Source organism: Microcaecilia unicolor, chromosome 4, assembly GCF_901765095.1.
Source record: "Microcaecilia unicolor chromosome 4, aMicUni1.1, whole genome shotgun sequence".
NCBI classification, from domain to species: domain Eukaryota; kingdom Metazoa; phylum Chordata; class Amphibia; order Gymnophiona; family Siphonopidae; genus Microcaecilia; species Microcaecilia unicolor.
The window spans coordinates 67,622,602-67,648,535 of record NC_044034.1 but is presented as its reverse complement, the minus strand read 5'-3'; the positions used below and the strand labels follow the sequence as shown (position 1 = coordinate 67,648,535).

General features: G+C 42.2%; 1 protein-coding gene across 1 annotated transcript in view; it reads left to right on the top strand.

The window, feature by feature from the left end:
* The window catches only part of MIPEP (mitochondrial intermediate peptidase), a 298,500-nt gene that overhangs the window by 123,250 nt on the left and 149,316 nt on the right, over positions 1-25,934 (top strand). The window contains exons 11-12 of the mRNA XM_030200312.1: positions 3,890-4,043; positions 17,320-17,397. Of these exons, the coding sequence (XP_030056172.1) occupies positions 3,890-4,043; positions 17,320-17,397 (232 nt within the window). The remainder of the gene's footprint in view (positions 1-3,889; positions 4,044-17,319; positions 17,398-25,934) is intronic.

Here is a 25,934-nt window from a genome sequence, read left to right as displayed (position 1 = left end):
GGATGTCTCGGTGAAGGGGTGGGGAAACCCGTATTATTGAAACAAGATGGGCGTCCATCTTTCATTTCGATAATACGGTCGGGGACGCCCAAATCTCAATATTTAGGTCGACCTTAGAGATGGTCAACCCTGGTTTTTGGTGATAATGGAAACCGAGGACGCCCATCTCAAAAACGGCCAAATCCAAGTAATTTGGTCATGGGAGGAGCCAGCATTCATAGTGCACTGGTTCCCCTGACATGCCAGGACACCAGCCGGGCACCCTAGGAGGCATTGCAATGGACTAACTGATGCACTAACTGAATGGAAAAAGGCATGCAGTGGTCACTAACCACCTCCCAGCCTGAAAAAAAACAACTTAAAAAAAATTTTTTTTTTTTTTTAAGAGTATGGGTGAAGGATGTCCTTCACTACGCCTCCACGACGGCAGTTGAGGACATCCTTCGCTATTTATTTAGATTTGGCTCACACCTTTTTCAGTAGTAGCTCAAGGTGAGTTACATTCAGGTACACTGGATATTTCTATGCCTCCATCCCTGCAACGGCAGTTGAGGATGTCCTTTGATATGCCTCTGTCCCTGCGACGGCAGTTGAAGACGTCCTTCGCTATGGCAGTTGAGGACGTCTAAAATGTAGATGTTTGTGAGAAGATGTCCATGCCTGGATGTTTCTGTGAGAAGGACGTCCATGCCTGCTATACTTCTGACACCCCCTTTATTTATTTGGATTTTGGATCACAAGCAGCAACAGTGGGATTTCAACTGGCCACCTCTGGATTGCAAGACCAGTGCTCTAACCACTAGGCCACTCCTCCACTCCTCTTCCTTGAAATTTGGCCATCCCTGTGGGGGGGGGGGCAGTTGAGAACGTCCAAAATGTTTGAAAGAAGGACGTCCACGCCCTCATTATGCCTCTGCTGACACACACATACTGCTCTCCAGGGACCTGCATGCTTCCCCCCCCCCCCCCACAGGAATGGCCAAATTTCAAGGGAGTGGAGTGGAGCAGAGGAGTGATCTAGTGGTTAGAGCACTGGTCTTGCAATCCAGAGGTGGCTGGTTCAAATCCCACTGCTGCTACTTCTGATCCAAAATCCAAATAAATAAAGGGGGTGTCAGAGGCATAGCAGGTATGGACGTCCTTCTCACAATCATCCACATTTTGGACGTCTTCAACTGCAGTTGCACGGACGGAGGCATAGCAAAGGAGGTCCTTCACCCATACTCTTAAAAAAAAAAAAAAAAAAAAAAAAAAAAAGACAAAAGTTTTTAAAGTTGTTTTTTTCAGGGTGGGAGGTGGTTAGTGACCACTGGGGGAGTCAGGGGAGGTCATCCCCGATTCCCTCCGGTGGTCATCTTGTCATTTAGGGCACATTTTTGTGGCTTGGTCGTAAAAAAAAAAAAAGGACCAAGTAAAGTCGGCAAAGTGTTCGTCAGGGACGCCCTTCTTATTTCCATTATCGCTTGAGGATGCCCATCTGTTAGGCACGCCCCAGTCCCGCCTTCGTTAAACTTCCGACACGCCCCTGGGAACTTTGGTCGTTCCCGCAACGGGAAGCAGTTGAAGACGCCCAAAATCGGCTTTCGATTATACTGATTTGGACGACCTTGAGAGAAGGACGCCCATCTCCCGATTTGTGTCGAAAGATGGGAGCCCTTCTCTTTCGAATATAAGCCTGATAGTCCCTCAGTTCTGTTCCAGACTTCAGGCTCATGACAGACTAGCATCGGATGCCTTCCTACATTGGGGGACAGGTCTTCTGTATGCATATCCTCCCATTCCTCTTCTGGGGAACACTTTGATGAAACTCAAGCAGGACCATGATCTTGATCGCACCTTACTGGCTGCAGCAGATCTGGTTCTCTCTTCTTCTGGAGTTGTCCTCTGAATATCCATGGAGATTGGAATGTTTTTTGACTCTTATCATGCAGAACGAGGGATCTCTTCTGCATTCCAACCTTCAGTCTCTGGCCCTCACAGCCTATATGTTGAGAACCTAGAATTTGCTTCTTTGGGTCTGTCAGAGGGTGTCTCCTGGATCTTGCTAGCTTCCAGGAGATTTCACTGTTATTTTTTCAAATGGTGGAGGTTTGCCATCTGGTGTGAGGGCAAGGCCCTAGATCCTGTTTCCTACCCTACACAGACCCTGCCCACACCATCCTTAAGACACCCCGCCCCCATCTGGCCTACTGTTATAAAATCCTTGGTCTCTACTACTACTACTTACTACTGCTTATCATTTCTATGGCGCTACTAGATGTACGCAGCGCTGTACACTTGAACATGAAGAGACAGTCCCTGCTTGACAGAGCTTACAATCTAATTAGGACAGACAAACAGGACAAACAAGAGATAAGGGAATATTAAGGTGAGGATGATAAAATAAGGGTTCTGAGCAAGTGAATAAGGGTTAGGAGTTAAAAGCAGCATCAAAAAGGTGGGCTTTTAGCTTAGATTTGAAGACGGCCAGAGATGGAGCTTGACGTACCGGCTCAGGAAGTCTATTCCAGGCGTATGGTGCAGCAAGATAAAAGGAATGGAGTCTGGAGTTAGCGGTGGAGGAGAAGGGTGCAGATAAGAGAGATTTACCCAGTGAACAGAGTTCCCGGGGAGGAATGTAGGGAGAGATGAGAGTGGAGTGGTACTGAGGAGCTGCAGAGTGAATGCACTTATAGGTCTTCATGTTCAAGTGTACAGCGCTGCGTACATCTAGTAGTGCTTTAGAAATGATAAGCAATAGTAGTAGGAGTTTGAACTGTATGCTGAAACAGATAGGAAGCCAGTGAAGTGACTTGAGGAGAGGGCTAATATGAGCATAACGACCCTGGCGGAATATTAGTCGTGCAGCAGAATTTTGAACAGATTGAAGAGGAGAGAGATGGCCAAGTGGGAGACCTGTGAGAAGCAAGTTGCAATAGTCTAAGCGAGAGGTGATAAGAGCGTGGATGAGGGTTCTGGTAGTGTGCTCAGAAAGGAAAGAGCGAATTTTGCTGATATTATAGAGAAAGAAACAATAGGTTTTAGCCGTCTGTTGAATATGTGCAGAGAAGGAGAGGGAGGAGTCGAAGATGACCCCAAGGTTACGAGCTGATGAGACAGGAAGGATGAGAGTGTTATCCACAGAAATAGAGAATGGGGGAGGAGGAGAGGTTGGTTTAGGGGGAAAGATAAGAAGTTCAGTGTTGATCATGTCTCTAGTGGTAGTGGTCCAGGCAAAATCAATCCCTAGTCACTCCTTCCTTTACCAGTGCCATCATCCAAAATGGCCCCTACAATCCTTAACAGTATTATCATGTTACTACCATAGGGGTCATGTTTCTATATAAGGGCAAAGGGAGGGGTTCTACAACAGGTTTCCCTTCATGTTGGGGGACAGTTCTGTTTGGAGGTAAGGGACTTGATTGAAGGAGCCACTAAAAGCGGTTTCTGCTTGAGGTCATGCATGCTGTGGCTTCACTTATTTGCTAAGTTTGCCACCCCTTTTAAAATGTGGCCTGGAAGCATTAGGCTGCAGCTTGTCTGCCCATTGCTCTCAGGCGGTAAAACCGTAGCTTTTTGCTGCAATTATTTTACTGGATATAATTTGGCTTGTGGTGTAATCCACGTTTAGAGTATTTATATAGTATCGAGCTGTTTTACATGTATTTGCATGTTTTCCATGTCATTATTGTGTAACATGGGGTAATCTAAATAACGCTGTGTTATGGCACTACAACCAGTATTAGAGTCCTTTAACATGCATTATATGGCAAATAATATATGTTGATATCGTAAATAAACTAGTTTGATGGAAATTTTATTATGAATAGCAATTTTGTAGCACTGTATAGTATATGTACTGGCAGTTTTCATGTCCTTTCATTTGGTTGAGCGTTGTTTCTCTTTGTAGGTATAATATAGAGCCGAACTTGTACTGTCCATTTTTCTCTCTTGGGGCCTGTATGGAAGGTCTGAGCTTGCTGTTCAATCAGCTCTTAGGAGTATCTCTGTATGCAGAGCAACCTGAGATAGGAGAGGTCTGGTGTGAGGATGTCCGCAAGTTGGTGAGTCAAATATGGTCTATATTGAATTAATGGCTTCTGGAACATATGACTAAACATATTTGAAAATTGCTTCACTTGCAATGTATATATCACAATATGCAATCTGCATTAATTATTGTATTTGCTTTCAATTTTCTATATTTAAAATTCTTTAAGTGGGTTTCATGAAGTTCACCTGAAATTTCAGAACAGTACCTTAGTCACTGAATATAATTGATTTAGCTTGACTGATTTGTCAAATGGCTCGAATACATCCATACAGGTGCTGTTGGTGAAACTGTTCAAAACATGGCAATTGTTATGTCATGGAGAAACTTAAACAGATGTTTTGATTACTTAGCTTCCCACTATTCCAGAAACTGTGGGATAGTTGCCCATCAACCAGCAGGTGGAGATAGAGAACTGAAAACTGAGCTGAGACCTCTCTCTTGGCATCCAGTCCAGCTCCTCAGTATTTTCTCTCTCCAGCAGGTGGGTGGACCTCTGGTTTTGAGTGATTTGCTCTTGGTCCAGTTGGTCAATTGGTCCCCAGTTGAGCTTTGCATGTGGTTTGAGTCTGCAGTCCTATCTGGATGTCTTCAGATCCCTGTCTCTGGTGCCCCGTGAATTTACTTGTTCCCCCCACCCCCTTCACCTCTCCCCTATTTCCTGTGGAGCTCTCCTTTTTCCAGCACATCAACTTAAAAAAAAAAAGAAAGAAAGAAAGAGGTTTAATGGAGAGCTTGGGACAGAGTATCAGTCCTGTTCCTTTCTCATCTGGGTTAATACTTGTGGAGACTGAACTTGGGGGGAGCAACTTGCAGTGGTAAGTCCGAGTAAAGTTTGACTCAGAACTGCTTGGAAAGCTGCAAGTTCTGCTTGGTCCTTAGTAGTGGGTAATGTTATTTCATAAGTGGGTGTAAATTGGGGTAGAGAATTTGCTAGGTACTGTGTTCCAGGTAGCATGGGTGTGGTGAGCACACATAACAGGAGGGCTAAGCACTTCATGTTGGTAGGTGACATCCCTAGTGTTTTAGCGAGAGATGTATGAGTATGGGGGGTAAATTCTAATAGCCCCTCTTTCAGTAGGATCTGGGATTTCGAAAAGACCATATATTTCCAAGGGTTCCAATCCAACCTCTCTGATGAACAGGATAGGAATCTCAGCAGTGCCCAATACGGTGTATGTAATTACCCAAAAATCTACGACGTCACCAGTCTGTGGTCTTATTAGGAGGTCGTCTGTTTGTTCAAGGTGTAAGCCGAAGGTGCCTCCAAACAGTACCTGAGTGTGTATAACCGTACGGCTAGGACCTAATGTCCAACTGTCAAACAAAGGCTCACACAGTATGTGGTATCGGGTGAAGGGGTCCCAATTGGGATCGTCTTCTGGAGCAGGGTCCCAATGAGGATGAAGTAATTCTCTTAGATATTCTGGGGGTTCGGGGATCAAGTGTGCACTTAAATTTAAAGGCGACGGTGGGGGAGAATCTGGTGGAGAAGGCGGGGTGTCTGGAAAAATCTGGGACATATATGGATGGTCAGTTAGGCGTGTTGAGCTGTCTATGAGGACGAGTGACTGGGACGGTGATGTGTGGCGTAACTACAGTAGTATTCGTGGGAGGAGGAGTGTCAGTAGTATGAACCAAAGAATAAGGAGGAGGGGTGGGTCGTAAATCAAACAAGGTAATATTATCCTCAAAAGTACTTGTACGATTGGGGACAATATAGACCGAGCTACTAATAGGAGTGGGAACACTTGTAAAATACAAAACAGGAGGATCAGTGAGGCAAGGAGTAGTTGCAGTGGTTTCTGAAGGATAGCGTTTCCGGCAGGCAAGGTAACGTTGCCAGTGGGAAAGGCGGTAAATGTGATCCAAAGATCAAAAAGGTAACTGTCAGCAGTATAGGTAAACAAGACAGTGAGAAACAAAACCAAACCCATACACAGTAGAATCATGCACAAGAGTCCATCAGCAAACAGTCTGGGCGATGGGAAGCAGAAGAAAAGGGTGTACTGATGTAACACCGTAGCTGAAGAGTGTCAATTTTCACAGTTGTAGTACAGCGAAATTAGCTGGCTTGATTCGGAAAGTACAAATGTAGAATGTCGAGCAGCTCACAGGCGTTACTGTGCAAAATGGTTACTGTTGAAAACACAATGGACTGTTGGTGTACCGGATTCAACTGTCCTGCTAAGTTGCGGATTTGGAGAAGATCTTCTGCCAGATTACGGATCCTGATGAGACGGATGCGAAGATCCACGTAGGGAAGTGGAAGAGCAGGAACTGTGGGAGGTGGAGGTGAGGATGGCAACTCACGTACGGGTTCGGATATGGGTGGTTGTTCAGAGGGTGAGTCTGGAGAATCTGTGAAGGTTTGGAGGACTATATCAGCCAGATCAAGGAGTTGCGATGCAGGAGATTGGATAATGTGGTTGAGTCTTTGGTCAAGTTGATCCAAAAGTGTTGGGTGCGGGGTCGGTGGTCTCGGGCTCAGTGGCGGAGGTGATCGGGTTCGTGGTGAGACTGGTCTCTCCAGTGGCTGCTGTGCTGGAAACAGTGGCGATGGAGATGGGGTTCGTGGGAACATCAATGGAAACATCCAGGAGACCTGATGGGATATTCGGATAAGCTCGTATATCTTTCAGGTGGACCCAAGATGTGTGGTCCTCCAGCTTTGCTGCTGTGGCTGACAAGGCTTCTATCTTGAAGGGCCCAACATAGATGGGATCTCGCCAGGTCTTGTGCGTATAATAACGCCGGTGCACTAGATCACCCACTTTGTAAGGGGGGGATCTAGTGTCATCACAGGAGGGTTCCTGACACCGCTTGGAACTGCATTGTGCTGCATTTGTGACAGTTGGGGGGTGAATGGCAACTCCTGCAGAGGCAGTTAAGCAGTATTCCTGCTGTGGAACCCACTGGCTGGCATCAGGGTGTTGCAGTACGTGCAAGCCAGGAATCACGCTCGATGCAGAGGAAATGTTCAGCGGCAGCATGTCTTCGGATTTGGCACAGCATTCGAATGTGCTGGGGACTTCAGACTCTCCGGCAGGGCCAGTGCACAGTTTGATGCAGGAGCACGTGGGAACGGGCGCCATTTTCTCGGGGCTGACTGGAATGATCACGTGCTGAGCACAGCCACCATTTTACAGCCTCAGGACTCGACAGAGCATTCAGCTTCATCAGGATCTTTGTTTTCTCCTGAGTTTATATTGCTCTTACACTTGGCCTATTACTGCAGCAGGGACAGTTGGAGTTGTTCTGAGGTGCTTCAGTTTCTCATCTCACTTATGTTACATTACATCCAGGCTTGTAGCCCGCTAACACTTTACAGTTCTAAGTGGGTTCCAATCAAGGAGACCAATACAAAAGATAAGAGAATCATATTGGATGCAAAATTTTCAAAATAAAATGGGTTTTTAAAAACTTCCTAAATGACGGATAGGACTGTGATAAAAACAAAAGAAACAATCCTGCAACATCTTTCTATAAGCATATTCCCTGAACTGCTAGTAACCCTTCAAAAAAATCCTAACATTTTCTTTCCTTTGACATTCGGAAATGTAAAGAAATTATCAACATTACACCTCCGAGCTCCATTTAGGGGTGCAAAACAAAAGTGAGCAAGCATATAATTAGGGATCTGCCCTTGCAACACTTGAAAGAGAAAAAAAGCTAGTTTAAATGAAACTCTGACTGCAATCAGCAGCCAATGAAGTTTAAGGTAAAAAGGAAGGACACTGCAAACTTGGATTAACCAAAAATCAATCAGTGTTAAACCTTCTTAACAAACCCTGCGAACAACCACAATAGTCGAGATCAGAACAATAAGAAATCACTCACATGGCTGGGTTCAAAAAATTTCCTATTTGTACGAAGCTTCTTCATCAGAACCGCCCCCCCCTTCAACACACACACACTTTTTAACTATAGAATTTACCTGTGGTTCTAGTGAAATTGAACTATCAATTTGAACCCATAAAATCTTAGTATTTGAAGAAATCTGGAAATCAACATTTGATAGTGAGCGACTGAAGAATTTGTTCTGGTCTGGAATGAAAGCATAAAAATTGTGTTTTCTCTGTATTTAAGTTTTAACTTGTAAAGATATAGCCACCCTTCCTCATGGAATGCAGGAGGTCGAAGCTGGCTCAACAGATTCATCTTCTCCTCAGTCAAGGCAGGCCCAGTGTCTGGGACTACATCCAGGTTCTGGGGTCAGTGACAGCAGCGATGGAAATTCTGCCATAGGCAAGGGCTCATATGCGACATTACAGGAGTCTCTTCTCAGCCGCTGGTCTCCGGTGTCAGAGAAGTACACCTTCATCTTCGTTGGATTCTGATTGCCAGGTGGAGTATGCAGTGGTAGTTGTTGCCCAGGATTTGACCATCAGAGCTCCCTTTCTGAAGCATTTTATCGCCCTTTGGGAATGGTAAAAAGCCTTGTTCTTGCGGTAACAAATCCTTTCCTCCATTCCCGTCCTCCTCCCTGCAGGCGTCATTTACATTTTCCTGCAGCTGGTAGCGATTCACAGGCCAGCACCATGTTCTTCCTCTTGCTGTGTCCTGCCCTCTCTACTGCAACTTTCTGTTTAGTGTCAAAACAGGAAGTTGCAGTAGAGACAGCAGGATGTGGCAGAAGGAAGGCCATGTAGTCAGCCTGTGACTGTGAACTGGTGCAGGAAATTTTAAGTTTCTGGGCTTCATGTTTGTTTTTCCTCATAGTACACAGAGGGGGGCTGGGGTGACCTGCAAAAGAGAGGAGAAAAATAATATTCACATTCACAAAAAAACAAGTTCCATGGGTGGCCTGCCATCCCTTCCTATGCAGCTTTTACAGTACTATTCTACCGGGTCCTTCTGCTTGATGCATGGGATAATTAATGCACTAGAGCCACCCTTTTCAGGGATGGGGACAAACTTTGTTCCTGTGCCATTCTCTAGTTTGGAGCTCAGGGCAGTGCAGAATCCCTTATGCATCTTCACTTCCTTTCTGGCCTAATCCCTGATCTTTCTCCGACAAAGTGAGGGTGGTGGCTTATATCAACAAGCAAGGTGGGACCTCACCCACATTCGTCTGTTGCAGTGGTAGCGGCCTCCCTCTTTAGTTGGGTAGAGAAAAAAATCTGCTTGTCGATAGCTCACATCTCTGGGTTCTGGAATGTGGAAGCATATTTTCTCAGCAGGCACTCCTTGGACCTGTGAGAATGGGAACTATCCATCCAGGGTTTTTAGCTGATAGTGGACCGATGGGGTTCTCCGCTTCTGGACTTGATGGCAATGAAAAGGAATGCCAAAGTGTCCAAATTCATCCGTTGGAAAGAAGTGGGCTCGATGGGGGATTGATGCCCTACTGCATCCCAGATTGGAGACATATCTACTGTATGTCTTCCCTCCTTGTCCCATGGTAGGCCATGTGTTGAAAAGGATCACATTGTACCAGGGTTGAATAATTTTTGTAGCCCCAGATTGACCACAGATCTGATTCAACTGTTAGACAGGGGTCCTCTCCATCTTCCACAGGTACACTGCCTACGGAAGCAAGGTTCGGTGCGCATGGAAGATCCATGCCCTTTGGTCTTTTGACTTGGCCAGTGAAGGGGCTCGGTTGAGATGAAATGGTTATTCTAATTCGATCATTGCTACCTTGCTTCAGGCTCTGAAACACTCTACATCCATGGTGTATGTGAGAGTTTGGAGGGTGTTCAAGGGCTGGTGTTCTGCGCATGAACTTTCTCCATTCCCTGCTCAGATCCTCATATCTTAGCGTTTCTCCATGCAAGTCTTCAGAAAGGATTGGCATTGGGTTCTCTAAAAAAAAAAAAAAAAAAAAAAATTCCGGTTGTGGCTTTGGCCTTTTTCGGTGGCTGACTACAGTAGAGAATTCTTGCAGGTCACCTGGAAATCGTTCGTTTCTCGCAGGGAGCGGGCCTTTTGCAGCCTCTCTTTTGTATGATATGACCGGAGTGGAACCTTTAATTTAGTTCTTCGTGCTCTTCAAAAGCCTCCTTTTGAGCCACTCTTGAAGGCCTCCTTGAAAGTTCTTACGCTGAAGACAGTGTTCTTGGTGGCTGTTGCATCGGCACCTAGGGTTTTGGAGCTTTATTTTCTCTCTTGTTAGGATCCCTTTCTCCGCTTTTCAGAGGCGGGGGTCTCCCTATGCACGGCTCCTTCCTTTCTTCCGAAAGTGGTATCAGCATTTTATCTCAGTCAATCTGTGGAGCTTACATCCTTTCGCAGAGAGGACAAAGAGACTTGGTATTCTTTCTTGAAGCTTCTCAATGTGTGTCGAATCCTCATTAGATATCTGGAAGTCATGAATGAGTTTTGCAAATTGGACAGACTGTGCTTTTTGGTAAACAGAGGCTTGGCCTCATGGCTTCCAAGTCCACAATTGCATGATGGCCAAAGGAGACTATCGTGTCAGCTTACTTTCTTGCAGGAAAGTAGGCTTCTCAGGTCTTGCAGGCTCATTCTATGAGGCGTACCTCGATATCCTGGGTGAAGACTTCCCTATGAGGAAAGGCTGAGAAGGTTAGGGCTCTTCAGCTTGGAGAAAAGGCGGCTGAGGGTTGATATGATAGAAGTCTACAAGATAATGAGCGGAGTAGAGCGGACAGATGTGAAGCATTTGTTTACATTTTCAAACAACAACAAAACCAGGGGACACAAGATGAAGCTAGAATATGGTACATTTAAAACAAATAGGAGAAAGTTTTTCTTTACTCAGCGTGTAGTGAGACTGTGAAACTTGTTGCCGGAGAATGTAGTGACAGCAGCTGACCTTACGGAATTTAAAGGGGGTTTGGACAGATTCCTGAGGGAAAAGTCCATTGAACATTATTAACTTTTTTTTTTTTTTTTGGGGGGGGGGGGGGGGGTTGTTGCCGGGTTCTTGAAGCCTGGATTGGCCGCTGTCGGAGACAGGATGCTGGGCTTGATGGACCCTTGGTCTTTTCCCAGTATGGCGGTACTTATGTACTGTTTTCTGCAGATATTTGCAAGGTAGGGACATGGTCGACACTGAATACTTTTGCCAAGCAGTACAGGGTGGATATTGCAGCACGCTCAGAGGCCAGTTTAGGGCATCGGTCCTCAGGGCAGCAGTGCCAGGATCCCACCCACTCTAGGGATTTCTTTTAAACATCCCACAGGTTCTGGAGTAGTGGGAAGCTGCGTAATGGAAGGAGAAATTGTCATACCTGATAATTTTCTTTCCTTAGCCCTTCCTATTATTCCAGAGGCCCAGCCAAGTTTTTTGAGATGTTTAGTCGATTGTTACCTTGCATGGTGCTTCCTGCATGTCTCTTGTTCTCTACAAGTTGTCCAGAGATGAGAGAAGTTCTCAAGTGTTCGTTCATGTGGTTAGTGTTAGGTTAGCGAGTTGTTTAAGGTTGTTGTGTTTATTCTGAGTTTCTCCTTACTGCTTGTCTATGTAAATACTGAGGCGCTGAACTGGGTGCCAACAGAGAGATGTCTCAGCTCAGTTTTCAGTTCTGTATCTCCACCTACTGGTTGATGGACATAACTATTCCACCTGTCCTGGAATAGTGGGAAGGACTAATAGAAAGAAAATTATCAGATAAGTCCTAATTTCTCTTTCTAAAGTGTTAATTGGAATTACTAGTTGCAGTATGAAATACTGAAATTGGAAAGCAGTATGGCATCAACAGATTAATTTACTGGGTTCTTGACAGTTATGTTTATTCAACAATAGAAAAAAAATTAACACACAAAACCCACCATGGCTAAGTTTCACCTGTAGGTGCTGTATCAGGGGTCATAAAACACACTTACATATTTTTCTTCTATTATAGTTACAATGCAGCAACGCTAGTAGTGGTTGAATTTATTCTGTTTTGTGCAGATTCTGACACCTCTGATTGTTAGGAGGTGGAAAAGTTCTGGTTGCTGACATGTTTGTTTATTGTGTACTTGGTATACCGCCTTTCTTGCGCAGTCAAAGCAGTTAACAGTAAGCAATACATGCATCTAGCAGAGTGGAACTAGATAGATGGGAGTCAGTGAGATCTCTGATCCCTTCCATTCCCCCTCCCTCCTCCTCCTCCAACACCTCGTGCTTATGGTGATATCTACAGTAGGCAATGGTTTTGGGGACTGAGCCAACATGTACTCACATGCTCCACTTCCTATATGGTAACCTGGAAGAGGATAGGGCCCATGAATGCATGCCAGCGTATTCCCTGTGCTTGCTTTTTACCTGCTACTATGACTACAATTGAGATCTTGAGGGATGAGGTTAGAATTCCACAGCAGGAGAAAAGGATGAGAGAGCAAAATTAGATTAGAAGCCTGAGGCCCCCCCCCCCCCCCCCCCCCCCCCCCACACACACACACACAGAGTACTTATTGTCTTTACAGAGTTCTGGTTTCTTCAACAGCACCTGTGGGAGGATCTGAGAACTCCTGCAGGATCATACTTCATGCAACCGGAACAGGCTATTCGATAGTGTGGCCTACCTTGGTTAGTGCATTGAAAATTAACAGCAATTCCTAAAACTCCACATGGCTCATGAACGGAAGCTAATGTAGCTCCTTCAGAATTCTGCTCTTCAGTGGTAGTAGGAAGTAGGTCCATTTTGGCTGATTTGTGGGGAAAATGGGAATATTGTTCTTGATTGCTGATTCCCCTGAAATAAAGGTTCAACACAATGTACAAATAAAACTAATCCTAAGTTAAACATAGCACAATTGATATAAATGATAGGCATGCTAGTGTGTTTAGCACGTGTGAAAAATTTGCGTGTGCTAACGCTAGAGACACCCATAGGAATATATGGGTGTCTCTAAAGTCAGCGCGTGCTAATAATGCTAGCACACCTCGGTAAACAGCGCCCATAGTAATTAATTACAGCATTCAAAAAGATAATTTTTCATCTGTCTACGAAATTTCAAATAGTTCACCTCAATTCTAATAGTTAATGGAAGAAAATTCTATAGCGGTATGATGACAACTGTGAAAATGGTATTAAGTATCCTAAAAAAATGTATTTTACCATAAGACAAAGGACATAGATTAAGCTGTTTAAGCAGCCTAGAAGATGAATTTTGAAATGCGAAGTAGAACCATAAATAATCTGATACAATAACAAAATGCTTTAAATAAAACACCGCTCCCAGAAGTCAATGTAACATCTTCATATAGCTCAAAACGTTAGTAAATCTCATCACTTCAATTAATCTCACAGCAGTTTTTTGTATGAGTTGAAGCTTCTTTAGATATTTAGGGCTGAGCCCCCAAATACAGTATGTTATAATAAGATGTGAACCAGAAGAGCAAGTGCCTCCTTAATGAAAAAAACATATCAATCTCAATCGCCTCATGCATATTTATTGTGGGTATCCTGAAAACCTGACTGGATAGGACTAGGTTGAGAACGCCTGGTCTAGCCTATATGTGATGATGGAAGGAATCAATATGGCATAATTTTTTTGTTCCAAAAATAGCTGATCCAGTAAAAAGTTACTTCATAACTCTTGCTATCTGGAAGTTGCAGCAGCCATTTTGACTGTGTAGACAGCATGCGCAGGAGAAAGTGGTGATTGCTCCTGTCCTAATTTGCCACTAGGCCATAAATGTGGTACGGTAGGCCTAGGAGGGGGTTCGTCTCATCATGATGAAGGAGCTCTTTCAGTTGGGGGGGGGGGGGTGGCAGCAGCAGCGGAGGAGGATCAGCACCATGGAGGAGGGAGGGATGGAACGGAAGGGCAGGAATGCCAGACACCACCAGGGAAGGGAGAAGGCTTGAATGTAAACAGAAATGCAATTTTGATGTTTTTTTAGCCAAAAACTCTGTTTATATTTGAGTATATACAGTACATGCATATGTTGCAGCTCTGCTTCAGCTTTGCCCCTGTGCCCAGATCATGTAAAAGTATACCTGCTCATGTCACTATTACTACTACTACTGCTACTAGACATATGCAGCGGCTGTACACTAAACATTTAAGAGAGAGTCCCTGCTCAACAGATCTTACAATCTAACCAAGACAGGCAAGCAAGACAAATAACGGATAAGGGAATTATTTAAGGTGGGAATGGTGAAACAGACAAGTGGATAGGAATTAGGAGCTAAAAGCAGCTTCAAAAAGGTGGGTTTTTAGCCTAGATTTGAAGACTGCCAGATCTGGAGCTTTTAGAATAGCCTTTTTCTGTATAGAAAACATTTGTCATAAAATTGACCCCAAATTGACTGCAAAGGAAGCAAGGCTGAAAGCTGTTTGCTTGGGAAAATGGCTGTTTGAAAAGTACCAACCCATCCTGTAGACAAAAATGTGCACAATTCTGTGAATTTAATTAGACTATCAGGCCATATTGTTTCGGTTTGATTGAAGCTGCCACCCTAAGTCATTACTTAGTTTGCCTAATAGTTATGCTGTCCTTGCCTTTAATTTTTCCTCACAACTCCCCCTCCCCAATATGCAGCAATATTTCTGTTCATTTCTCACTCCTTTCCTGTCTCTGCACCTGAGGGGTGGGGGGAGAGGGGGAGGAAGGAGGGGACAGTATTCCCTCTTCCATTACAGTCCTTTCCCCTTTGTGTTCTATTACTCTCTGTCTCAATCCATTAGCCCTCTCGTTCTCCTTTCTTCAACCCAGCTCAAATCATTCAGACATTCTTCTCATACTTCTGAAGCCCTATTGCAGCCCTCTCTCCTCCTCAAGTGCCTGCTGCTGCTGCTTCTGAGGCCCTGACTAAAATGCATCTTTTGAACCTTCTCCAGACCCTAGTCAGGGTCAGAGTTCCCCCCCCCCCCCCCCCCCCCACCACCACTACTACCATTTTGTCCCAGTTGGGATGTTTCCTCCCAATCTGGTCTTTCCCCTTTGCTTCAGGGGCCAAAATTTAACTGAACAAGTGGAATATTAAAAAAAAAATTCTTTTGCAGTCTGCACCTGATGCTGATCACACAAATGGTTTTGAGTATTGGCTTCATAATTTTAGGTACAGAGACAGGGATTTGGGTGAAGCTGTGTAAAAATAATTACAGACCTTCCTTAGGTTAGCTACTAATTATCTTTATAAAATTGCAAAATGAATGTTAAAGTTCTGGTAATCAGAAATTGGTGCAGGATTCAGAAACCAGGTGATTGTGTTTCATTTGGCTGAAATTGCTGCTGGTGTCTCACCCAATTGATATTAAGAGGTGTCCTTGCAACTAAGATGCACAACTCATCACAGTATGGATTTGGTTGTTTGGTCCAGGGGAAGGTGAGGATGATGGAGCTCTGCATGCTTACTCTGTTGAACAGTTGGCCAGATGGAATCAAAGCAGGATTTTTAAGCACAACTGGTGAATGGCTGATGCATATGGTTATATCACAAAAAACGTTCTTCCTTTAAAATATTTAATTTCTTTTATTACAATACATATATCACATAAAACCACTTATGCTGTGTAAGTTCCGGAACTTGCCCAGTCACACCCTTCACTTCACCACCCATTCACATAAACCTTGTGTGGGCACATTTCTATATATCCATAATCTGTGTACATGCTCCCCAATTGTTGTTTCCTCAATTTCAAATCTTCCACTTGTGTCTTAGATATCGTCCTTAAAGGTTCAAATTATAGTCCTTTTAAATCATAAAAATCTTCTAAATCACATCAAGCAGGAGCACAGTGTTCACAACAAAGTCTCTCCAGCACTCTTCTTGGAGTAGTGTTAGTTCAGCAGAGTGAATCAGTGCAGTGTGTCAAGGGCTTCCTGGAATTTACATACTGTTTCCAGACTTTAAGCACCTTCTAACTCTTCACACCTTCTCTCTTTTGTTCCTCGATGCGAGACCGCATTTCGAACACTCCTCCTTCTGAACTAACACTACTCCAAGAAGAGTGCTGGAGAGACTTTGTTGTGAACACTGTGCTCCTGCTTGATGTGATTTAGAAGATTTTTATGATTTAAAAGGACTATAATTTGAACCTTTAAGGACGATATCTAAGACACAAGTGGAAGATTTGAAATTGAGGAAACAACAATTGGGGAGCATGTACACAGATTATGGATATATAGAAATGTGCCCACACAAGGTTTATGTGAATGGGTGGTGAAGTGAAGGGTGTGACTGGGCAAGTTCCGGAACTTACACAGCATAAGTGGTTTTATGTGATATATGTATTGTAATAAAAGAAATTAAATATTTTAAAGGAAGAACGTTTTTTGTGATATAGTTTTGGGATCTGTTCTTCTAGTTTAAATATTTATCCCCAGTAATATATATATATGATGCATATGGTTGACATTGTTGAGCTGACGTTACAGCTATGGAAGAGGCTGTTGCTGTGCTGCAGAAGATAACTCATTGACCAAGATGGGGTTTTGGTTCAGTCTTCTCAAATCCCATTCTGGTAGACTGTGGGCCCTGGATACCAGCGATAGTAAACATCTGCCTATATGCAACTTGGAAACTTTATACAGTTGTAGCAGAAATATGGGATGCTGAAGTTGTTACATATTTAGGGGGTTCTAAGACAACTGTACTTTTTTGCTGGTTATTGGTTGTTGCTCTGAGATGGAGTTTGCAAAGCTTGGGGTGATGTGGTGGTTAGCTGCTGCCCAGGTGGAATTGCTGAACATGCTGGTAGATTCAGTATTATGCCAATTAGATGGCCCTGATACATAGCTTGTTGATCAAATGTGACAGCAGTACCTGAAGGTATTTGCCTGTTGCCATAATTCAACAAGCTCTAAGCCTCAGGACTGTCTATTTGGCAAAGTACAAAATCTACAAGCATGTTTTCAGCGGCCACTTCCCCCTCTAAGCTGCAATGAAGGATTCTTTTCCTGCTCACCAGCACTCAAAATCAGCTTGTTGGCAGTGAGTGTATTTTAAAAAGCTTGGACATGAAGGTACTAGAAAGAACATATTTATTTCATACCATAGAAGTGATGGTTGACTGCATTTGGTTTCAACTGACTGAATCTTATTGGCATCTTCTTGGCTGCTATCCATGCTACGTGTCATAAGATCCCTATATTTCTCTTGGCAGTTGGTGAGAGGGAGCAGAAAATTGGTTCACCCTGGAAGCTGAACAACTTTCCACTAAATAAGATTTCAGAAGATTCTGATAAATGGGACTTCTGTCATTTAAATCTGTTTTTCTTTCAGTTCCAAACATCTCCAGCCATTCACACAAGCACAGGACAAGAAACATCTGGAACAGAATGAAAGTGGAGGACATGCACTTCTGGGAAGAATAACGTAGCACTACCTTATGTCGCTGATTTATGGTTTGTTTAACATGTGTGTGTATTTTTTCTTTGCTAGGCGGTGGTGCATGAAAATGAGGGATTACTGGGATACATTTATTGTGACTTTTTTCATCGAGCTGACAAACCTCATCAGGTAATAACTTGCTCTAGTAGACAGCTGAAAATATAGTCAGGATGCAAATGTTATATTTTAAGACTAACCGTTTCAGATACCACCACCCAAGTTGGTTTTGTACTTTTTAAGGAACTTAAACAGATGTAGACCAGTTCAGAGGTGTCAGAGTTCTTAGTCCCTAGATTCTGTTTTTTTTTTGTTTTTTTTTAAGAGAAATACTCACAATGCAGCTTTAAAATCTAGGTTAATTGAAAAGAATATTGTCCCAGGAAATCAGTGTATTTTACACACTTTGATGTCATGAGGAATATAGGCTGAGTACAAAGAAACATATCTCTTTATTTTTAATATAAGAACTGCATATGCCATAATCTATGGGTGTTCATCTTTTTGTTTGAGAGAGGCTATATGTGAAGAAGTGGAACAGATAATGAACATCTTATCAAACAATGGACTTTGGGTTCCTTGAGATAGCAACTTGCAAAACATGGTCCGTTTCTGGACCCTATAAGATGTCAGTTGCACAATTTTGTTTATTCCACAAATTGATAGACGATTGTTACATTTGTATCCCACCTTTTCCCACTTATTAGTAGGCTCAAGGTGGTTTACATAGTTCTAGAGAGGTGGTTACAGACTCCGGTGTGAACAAATACAGTATAGGGCTTCTATTACAGTGACAAGTAGAGTAAAGAAGTATTGGTAAATAGGTTGGGGTGACTCAGACAAAATGTTAGGGTGTGATCATGCATCGGGGTTGAAAACTGTCAGTTTCCTGATTAAAATGCCATATTTCATTATTCGGTGTTTGTCAGATACTGTGGGGTATGCCTTCTTGAATAAGTGAGTTTTTAGTTTTTTTCGGAATTCTAGATGATTATTCCTAGATTTCAGGCGTTTTGGTAGAGAATTCCAGAGCTGTTTGCATATGTAAGAGAAACTTGACGCGTATGTTGATTTATACTTCAGGCTTTTACAACTTGGGAAGTGAAGAGTTAAGTACATTCTGGCTGATTCAGTTGTGTTTCTAATAGGTAAGTCGATTAGTTCAGACATATAGCTCGGAGCTAGACCATGTATTATTCTGTGAACAAAGGTATAAATCTTGTAAGCGATATGTTGCTTGATTGGTAGCCAGTGTAGTTTTTCCCGGTGGAGTTTTGCGCTTTCAAATTTAGATTTTCCATAGATAAACCTGCTCTATAGTTTCCTTAGGATTTGTTCCCTGCAACCCGCATATACTCCATTGCAGTAATCGACATGTGTTAATACCATTGTTTGAACCATGTTGCGAAAAGTTTCCCTTGGGAAGAATTATTTTATCCGTTTGAGTTTCAACAATGTGTCAAACATTTTCTTTGTAATGGCGGTGGCTTGGTTCTTTAGCGTTCGGTTGCTGTCAATAATAATGCCGAGGATTTTCAGGTTATCTGAGATTGGAAGAGTGTGTTCCAGGGTATGTATGTGGGGTAGTTTATAAAATGTTGAGATGAAAGAATAAGGCATTGTGTTTTTCTTTGAGTTTTAGTTTGAATGTCATAGCCCAGGTATCCATTAGGCTTAGGCTGTTTTTTATTATATTGGTGATTTCTGAAAGGTTCAGTTTGAAAGGTATGTATATTGTGACATCATCCGCATACAGAAAAGGGTTAAGGCCCTGATTGAAAAGAGACTTGGCTAAGGGGGTCATCATTAGGTTAAAAAGGATGGGTGAGAGAGGTGATCCCTGAGGTACTCCGCAGTTGGTTTCCCAGGGTGGAGAGATGTTGGAGTTTGGCTACTTGATATGACCTTGTGGTTAGTAACCCCTTGATCCATTTGAGTATATTCCCTCCGATTCCTATCCTTTCGAGTATACTTAGTAGTGTATTTTGGTCTTCTATATCGAATGTGCTAGACATATCGAATTGAAGTAGGAGAATTTTTTTACCTAGTTCAATTTCTTGCTTGAATTTGGCAAGAAGAGATACCAGTACAGTTTCTGTACTATGGAGGAGTCTGAAACCGGATTGTGATTCATGAAGTATTGAGAATTTGTCAATATACTCCGTGAGTTGTTTGGCTACGATACTTTCCATCGATTTGGTTATCAGTGGGATGGATGCCACAGGACGATAGTTGGTGATACCATTTGATTTCTTCTTGGTGTCTTTTGGTAATGGTGTAAGTAAAATGTTGCTTTTGTCCTTGGGGAATAAGCATTGTTGGAACATGTAGTTCAGATGGGATGTAAGATCTGCAATGAATTGGTCAGGTGGTGATTTCATTAAATAGTTGGGACATGCGTCGAGTTGACAATGAGCAGATGAGAGTTTTCTGGTTACCTGTGCAACTATTTCGTCTGTAGTCTGGATGAAGTTTGACCAAGACCGATCTGCAGGGTATTCTCCAGAGTGTGGGTCTAGTTCATCATGGAAGGTATCAAGGTTAATGTTTTCATGAGACATGGTTTTGCGTATGTTAGACATTTTTTCTTTAAAATATTTGGCAAGTTCTTCTGCTGGTGGAATGTCTGTATTTGATATGGTAACTGGTTTGGTGTCTAGTAGTTTGTCCAGTAGTTTGTATAATTTCTTCATGTCCTTGAAGTCAGTTCCAACTTGTGCTTTACAGTAATTCCATTTGGATTTATTTATATCATTTTTGTATTTTCTTTGTGATTCTTTCCATGTGTTTAGTGTTTGGGCATTTCTATTTTTTCTCCATGCTCTTTCAAATCATCTAGATATTGTTTTTAGTATTTTCAGATTGTTGTTGAACCAAAGTGTTTTATTGGGTTTGTATGAGGTTTTTGTTCGTATAAGTGCTATTTCATTTAAAATGCATCTCTTTTCCCATTCCGCGAGGAAGTATTCAGAATCAGCTAAAACTGACCAGTTGTTGTCATATATCGATTGCCAAAATGTTTTTGCATCTACGCAACCTCTTATATTGTAAGTTGTTTTTTCTGCTACTTGGTGATGTCCCTTCTTCAGCCAATGTAAGATTAAGTTTAGTTTGAAGTGATCGGACCATGGAATGTCCAACCATTTATATTCTGTTGTTATGAAGTTTCGGTCTGTTGTAAATTTATGTACAAGTAAGTCAAGTGTGTGATATTTTATGTGGGTGGCCATTTGAAGTCCCACAACTGGAAGAATTCCATGCATTCTTGTACACCATTTGTGTTTGGGTCTTCTAGGTGGAGGTTAATATCTCCTAAGACTAGTACATTTGAATTAGATGTATAAGTAGTTGATATGAAGTCCATGAAGTTTGTCTGGGCATCGTTTCATTTACCTGGTGGTCTGTAGAACATGATTCAGATGGTCAGATAAGGTTTTATGTTGAATCTTGATTGAGGCAATTTCGAGTTGAGATGTCATTGACTTTGCAGTGGTCTCAGTGATGAAATGAGATCTGTAAATTAGGGCGATACCTCCTACTCTTTTTCCCTCTCTGGTCCAGTGTAGGATTTTGTATCCTGATGGGCATAGGTTCAGGATTATGGTATCATTTTGGTCATGAATCCATGTTTCGTTGATGAACAGTAAATCAGTCTGTTAGTGTTTCTGTTTTGTGTACTGCAGATCTGGCATCAATGTAATCTATTTTAATTATATGGTATAATTCTACTATATTAGGGATTGTGGTGACTTTTATTAGTTGTCGTTTTTTTACTGGTTTAGATTTTGTTAAATCCTTTTTTCCCAGTTTGTACAGTTTGATCGTAATCAGATGATTTTCTGTTGTAGGTTCTATTGTCAGTTTGATGGAAGTTGATGCATCTGGTTGTGTAGTATGGGTATTATGTTATATTCATTAAGAGGTGTGGCCATTATTGTTTGGATCAGAGTTATGGAGAAAAATCCTAAGAATAATTTTACTGTGTTCATATTGGCTCCTGTAGTGGTGTATTGATTCAGCAGTTCCCTAAGGTCTGTGAGAGTGGTAGATTGCGGTCCGGTGGTGTCGCTACTTGGAGCTCCCAGTTTGATATAAGTTGAGGGGCGTGGTCCAGCAGATCCAAGACCGTGATCTGGTGGTTCCCAGTCTGGTTTATATAGGCCGCTTTCTCCTGTCTTGAGTGCTGGAAACTGCTCTCCCAATGTACAAAGGAGCAGACCGAGGATTTTGAGCAGGTGAAGAGCTCAGGAGGCAGCACACATTCAAATAATAATAAAGTTAGTGATGTCACCCATCAGTATCTGGTTTATAGAGGACGCTTTCTTCCTGTTCTGAGTGCTGGAAACTGCTCTCCCAATGTGCAAAGGAGCAGAGGGCTTGAAGCAGGAGAAGAGGTCAGATGGCAGCACACATTCAAATAACAATACAGTTAGAGATGTCACCCACCAGTATTTGCTTTACAGAGGCCAATTTCTCCCTGTTCTGAGTGCTGGAAATTGCTTCCCAATGTACAAAGGAGCAGAGGAGTTGAAGCAGGAACACACGGAGTTGAAACTCAGCTATGCCAAGAGTTTTGAGACATCCAGTGATGACAGAAAATTTGAATTCAAAGTCCCCAACAGCTTTTATAAGTAAAAACTTTTGATGTGGTATACACATTTCAAATGTGAGAATGGTGATTGTTGAGACAATTCGTTGTTCATTTTCAGAGTAGATGGATATCTTAAAATGCCTAAAAACATTGAAATCCTGATTTTGGGAAGTCAGAATTGTGATGATTCTCACAGCAGTTCGCCTAAATAGCAAGGGGGTGCATGTTGTGGGCATATTTTGGGTGGGATTAGCAAGGGCCCAAAAGTTGGATATCCAACAGGGATTTTCGAATGGGAAGAAATGTCCATGTCTAAAAAGGACGTTTTTATCTAGTTCTGTGTTAGTCACTTCCAAGTTACAAAAAGTTGCTCTAATTGAGCAGCTGACCCCTGAAAGTGAAACTGGAAAGGAAAACCAGGCTCTGTCAGCTGCATGTATTATGGCCATTCTGAACAAAGCAGTAACCAGGTCAGAGGAGCAACCTAGTGGTTAGGGCAGTGGTCTGTGACCCAAATGACCCAGATTCAAGTCCCACTTCAGCTCTTTATTTTTATTATAATTCTGAGCCTTCCAGAAACAGAAAAATAATCTAAATATATAAAACACTTGCAAACCTGAAGGCTATTCAGGTACAGCATGTATTTTTCAGATTAAAAAAAAAGCTATAGTGAAGTTTGAACTACAGCTGTACTGAATATTCATATTCGATTCAATTCAACCTTGATTAGTGCCCTGAATACATTATTCATATTCAGCTGAATAGTGATTTAAATGAATACGAATAATCCAGGGCTCTACTGTGCTAAATCCTACTGAAATAAACACTTGATCTGTGATTTCATTTTGCTTCTTTTATTGTTTGTTAAAGCTCACTTCTCGTTATTTGTATTTGATATTCGATTGCATAATATTTTTCATTATTCATATTTGGCCAAATTATTGGCGTTAATTGGCTTAATTGGGAGTTATGTGCACATTGGTACCCAGTCAAAATAGCCCCGACAAAAAAGCTCCCAACATAATAGCCCTTGACATAACAGCCACTGTCAAAATGGCCTGCCTACAATATAGCCCTTGACAAATTAGCCCTCCGACAAAAGGGCCCGATCAGGCTGCCCAGAAGATGGCACTGCATTTTTTTCCTAATAATCTTACCTTGCCAAACAGGATAAGGTTGGTAAGACTATGAAAATGATGACAATATTGGGGGTTTTTTTTTTTAATTAGCATGTTGATGGAAGAATAGTTTCCTTAAACAGCAGAACAGATCATGAATACCAGTTGGTAGCTATAGAATTTTGTTTATATATGCTTTATACAATGCAAAATTGGTAGGAGTCTTTATCAGTGAAGATTTCACTAGTAGTTTATCAACTTTTTTTGTGATGTTATTTTTTTCTAAGGGGCTATTTTGTTACAAAGCTGTTTTGTCGGGGCTATTTTGTCAGGACAATTATGTCGGGGTGCCATGCACATCGTATTCTATAATGTGTGTGTAACTCCTGTACTGCGTAATTTCAAGGGGACATGTTTAGGGGCGTTCCTTTGAGTTGTGTGCATTTTTGTAGAACACGCCCACTGCACGCCTAATTTAGGCACCGGCATTTACCCCTGGTTTTCAATAGGCTTAAATGCAGGTGACTTAAGTTAGGCGCTATTCTATAAAGTTCGGATGCTCTTTACAGAATAGAGTTCCATGTATAATTTTTTCTGTGCTGATTTTTTTGGTGTGATTTACCGAATGTAGTCCAGTATGGAGAAACAGATGATCAGTTTTTAATCTATGGTAGTTCCACTTTATACATATGAGCACACAATAACATCAATATTAAATGAATTTCTTGAACTGTTATATAGCAATAATAATTACTTGGTAGTACCTGTAGGATATTTCATATCAGTTTTAGTGGTTTCCTTCAGGACTTACAATTGATTCCCCTTCTTTTGGTATTTTAGAACCTATTAAATTGACAAAAAGTAGTAGTAATAATAAAGGACACATGCTTTCTGAGGATGGGTTGCAGCCAAAGCCAGTATGTTTTAGTGTTTAAAATTACCCTTGAAATGTTGATGTATATCTGCGAAGAACAAACCTCCTTATGAAAATAGCAAGCTCAAGCTTGTGTGGATGCTATATTTAGCCCACTTGCTGCTGTTCTATAGAGATGGGGTTTTGAATACCATATTAAAGGAGGAAATGTAATGATCTGTAGTTTCTGCGTTTACTATAAAGCATCGGGGTCCTAATGCATGATTTAGCATGCAGTAACCTTAAAAATACACAAAAGCGGTTAGCATGTTTGTGCATTAGATGTTACCATGCCCTAAACCGTGTGTTATCAGCCTAGTGAACTTTAGTAAAAGGGCCTCGTAGAGTGCATACAGGTGTTTATAGTGATTTTAGAGTACTGCAATTCACAAATGTAGGTATGTTGGAGTGCAGTTTTAAAGAGGTCACATTCAGGATATGGTTTGGGTGATACGAAAGATTACATGTGACTTCCCATACAATAGAAAATATATGTGTGTTTAAAAAAAATGTCCTTATCAGCTTTTGCAACCACTTCTGAGGCATGCATACATTTCAGCAAAGTGCTCATTTCTGACAAAGCTTGAAGTGAATGATTGTGCTTAGCCCTTTGGTAATTTCTATCACCTCTTAAAATGTAAAACCTTGCCTGTTGGAGTTTTGCTTCTTAATTTGCTGCACTTACTATCAGGGCTGGCTTAACCTAAGTACCAGGTGAGGTACTGATAATAAAAGGCACCAAATGCTCATACCTGTGACATCGGCCCCATAGATTAAGCCAGCCCAGAACTTGGATATAGTTTGCCACCCCCCTCCCCCAAACGGTACAGAACACTTACTTGCACCCACCCTCCCACAGACCTGCCCTTCTTCCTGTTGCTGCATCTGTCAACCTAAAAAAAAAAAACAACAAACACAGCAGCTGGCACAGAGCCCTCTCTATCATTCAGCCAGGCTCTACCATTCAGCCACTCCTTCTGATGCATACTTCCTGCTGCCATGGGGGTAGGCCATGGGGGTAGGGGGCACAAAAACAAAAATTGGCTCAGAGTACCACAACCTCTTAAGCCAGCCCTACTTATAATTGCAAAAATCGTCACCTACACATAAAAATGGTTGGAGAGATGCTGCTCTTTTTCTGCACATGTAGCTTTACGAAATTGAAGCTCCCACTGTCTTCACACTGCTTTACAAAATGCTCCATGTTTGACAACACCTTTTGTAAAGTCCTCTGGGAAAAGTGAACATCCCAATCTAGACATTCCATTTCCTGTGTAGAGTCCCTATGCAGCATTGTTTATATTGTCCCAGACGCCCTACTGGGACGTCAGTTCATTAACTAGAAGATAGTGTCACATCGTGGAGGCATCCAGGCCTCCACTCAGCTTCTGAGTTATCACAGGATCTTATGTTAGAGTACTATGCAAGCATATGATATATGATCTGTTAGTGGATTAGTTGAGCACTTGAGCCAGTATTGCCCCCCCCCCCCCCCCCCCTTCTTTTTTTTTTTTTTTTTTAAACAATACATGCATGCTGATTTTGTTATTCTGCTGTGTAATTGTTTAAACCATTTCCAGCATTTGGAGAGTGAAGATGACATTGAAGTAACACATGTGGATGTTTTCTGTCTTTGGCAGGATTCCTAGGCTAAACTTTTTATGCTCTGCAAGTGCCTGTATTTTTTCTTCATAATTTTCTGGCTCTCTTCTGAGTCTCTGGAGCCATGAATTTGGGCTGCCTCTTTTGGTATGCATCGATGTGCGTAGAGGTGGAATTAGGTTGTGAAGCCTTTTTCAAACGAACAGATTTCTGTAGGATGCTGAACTTCCTGTGTAGCAGTGTGTTGTTTGTGCTGCTATTGGTGGTTCTTCCTGTTGTGCTGCTGGACATGGTCCTGCTTGTTCTTCATATTTTCTTTACAGATCTGAGCTCAGTGTTTGTTCTTGGCATGTGTGTTATGCAGACAGTGGAGTTGGCCATGGACCCTAGCTGTATTAGTGGCCCTATTGTGTGCTGCACTCTACATCATTGTCTTTTGGCACGG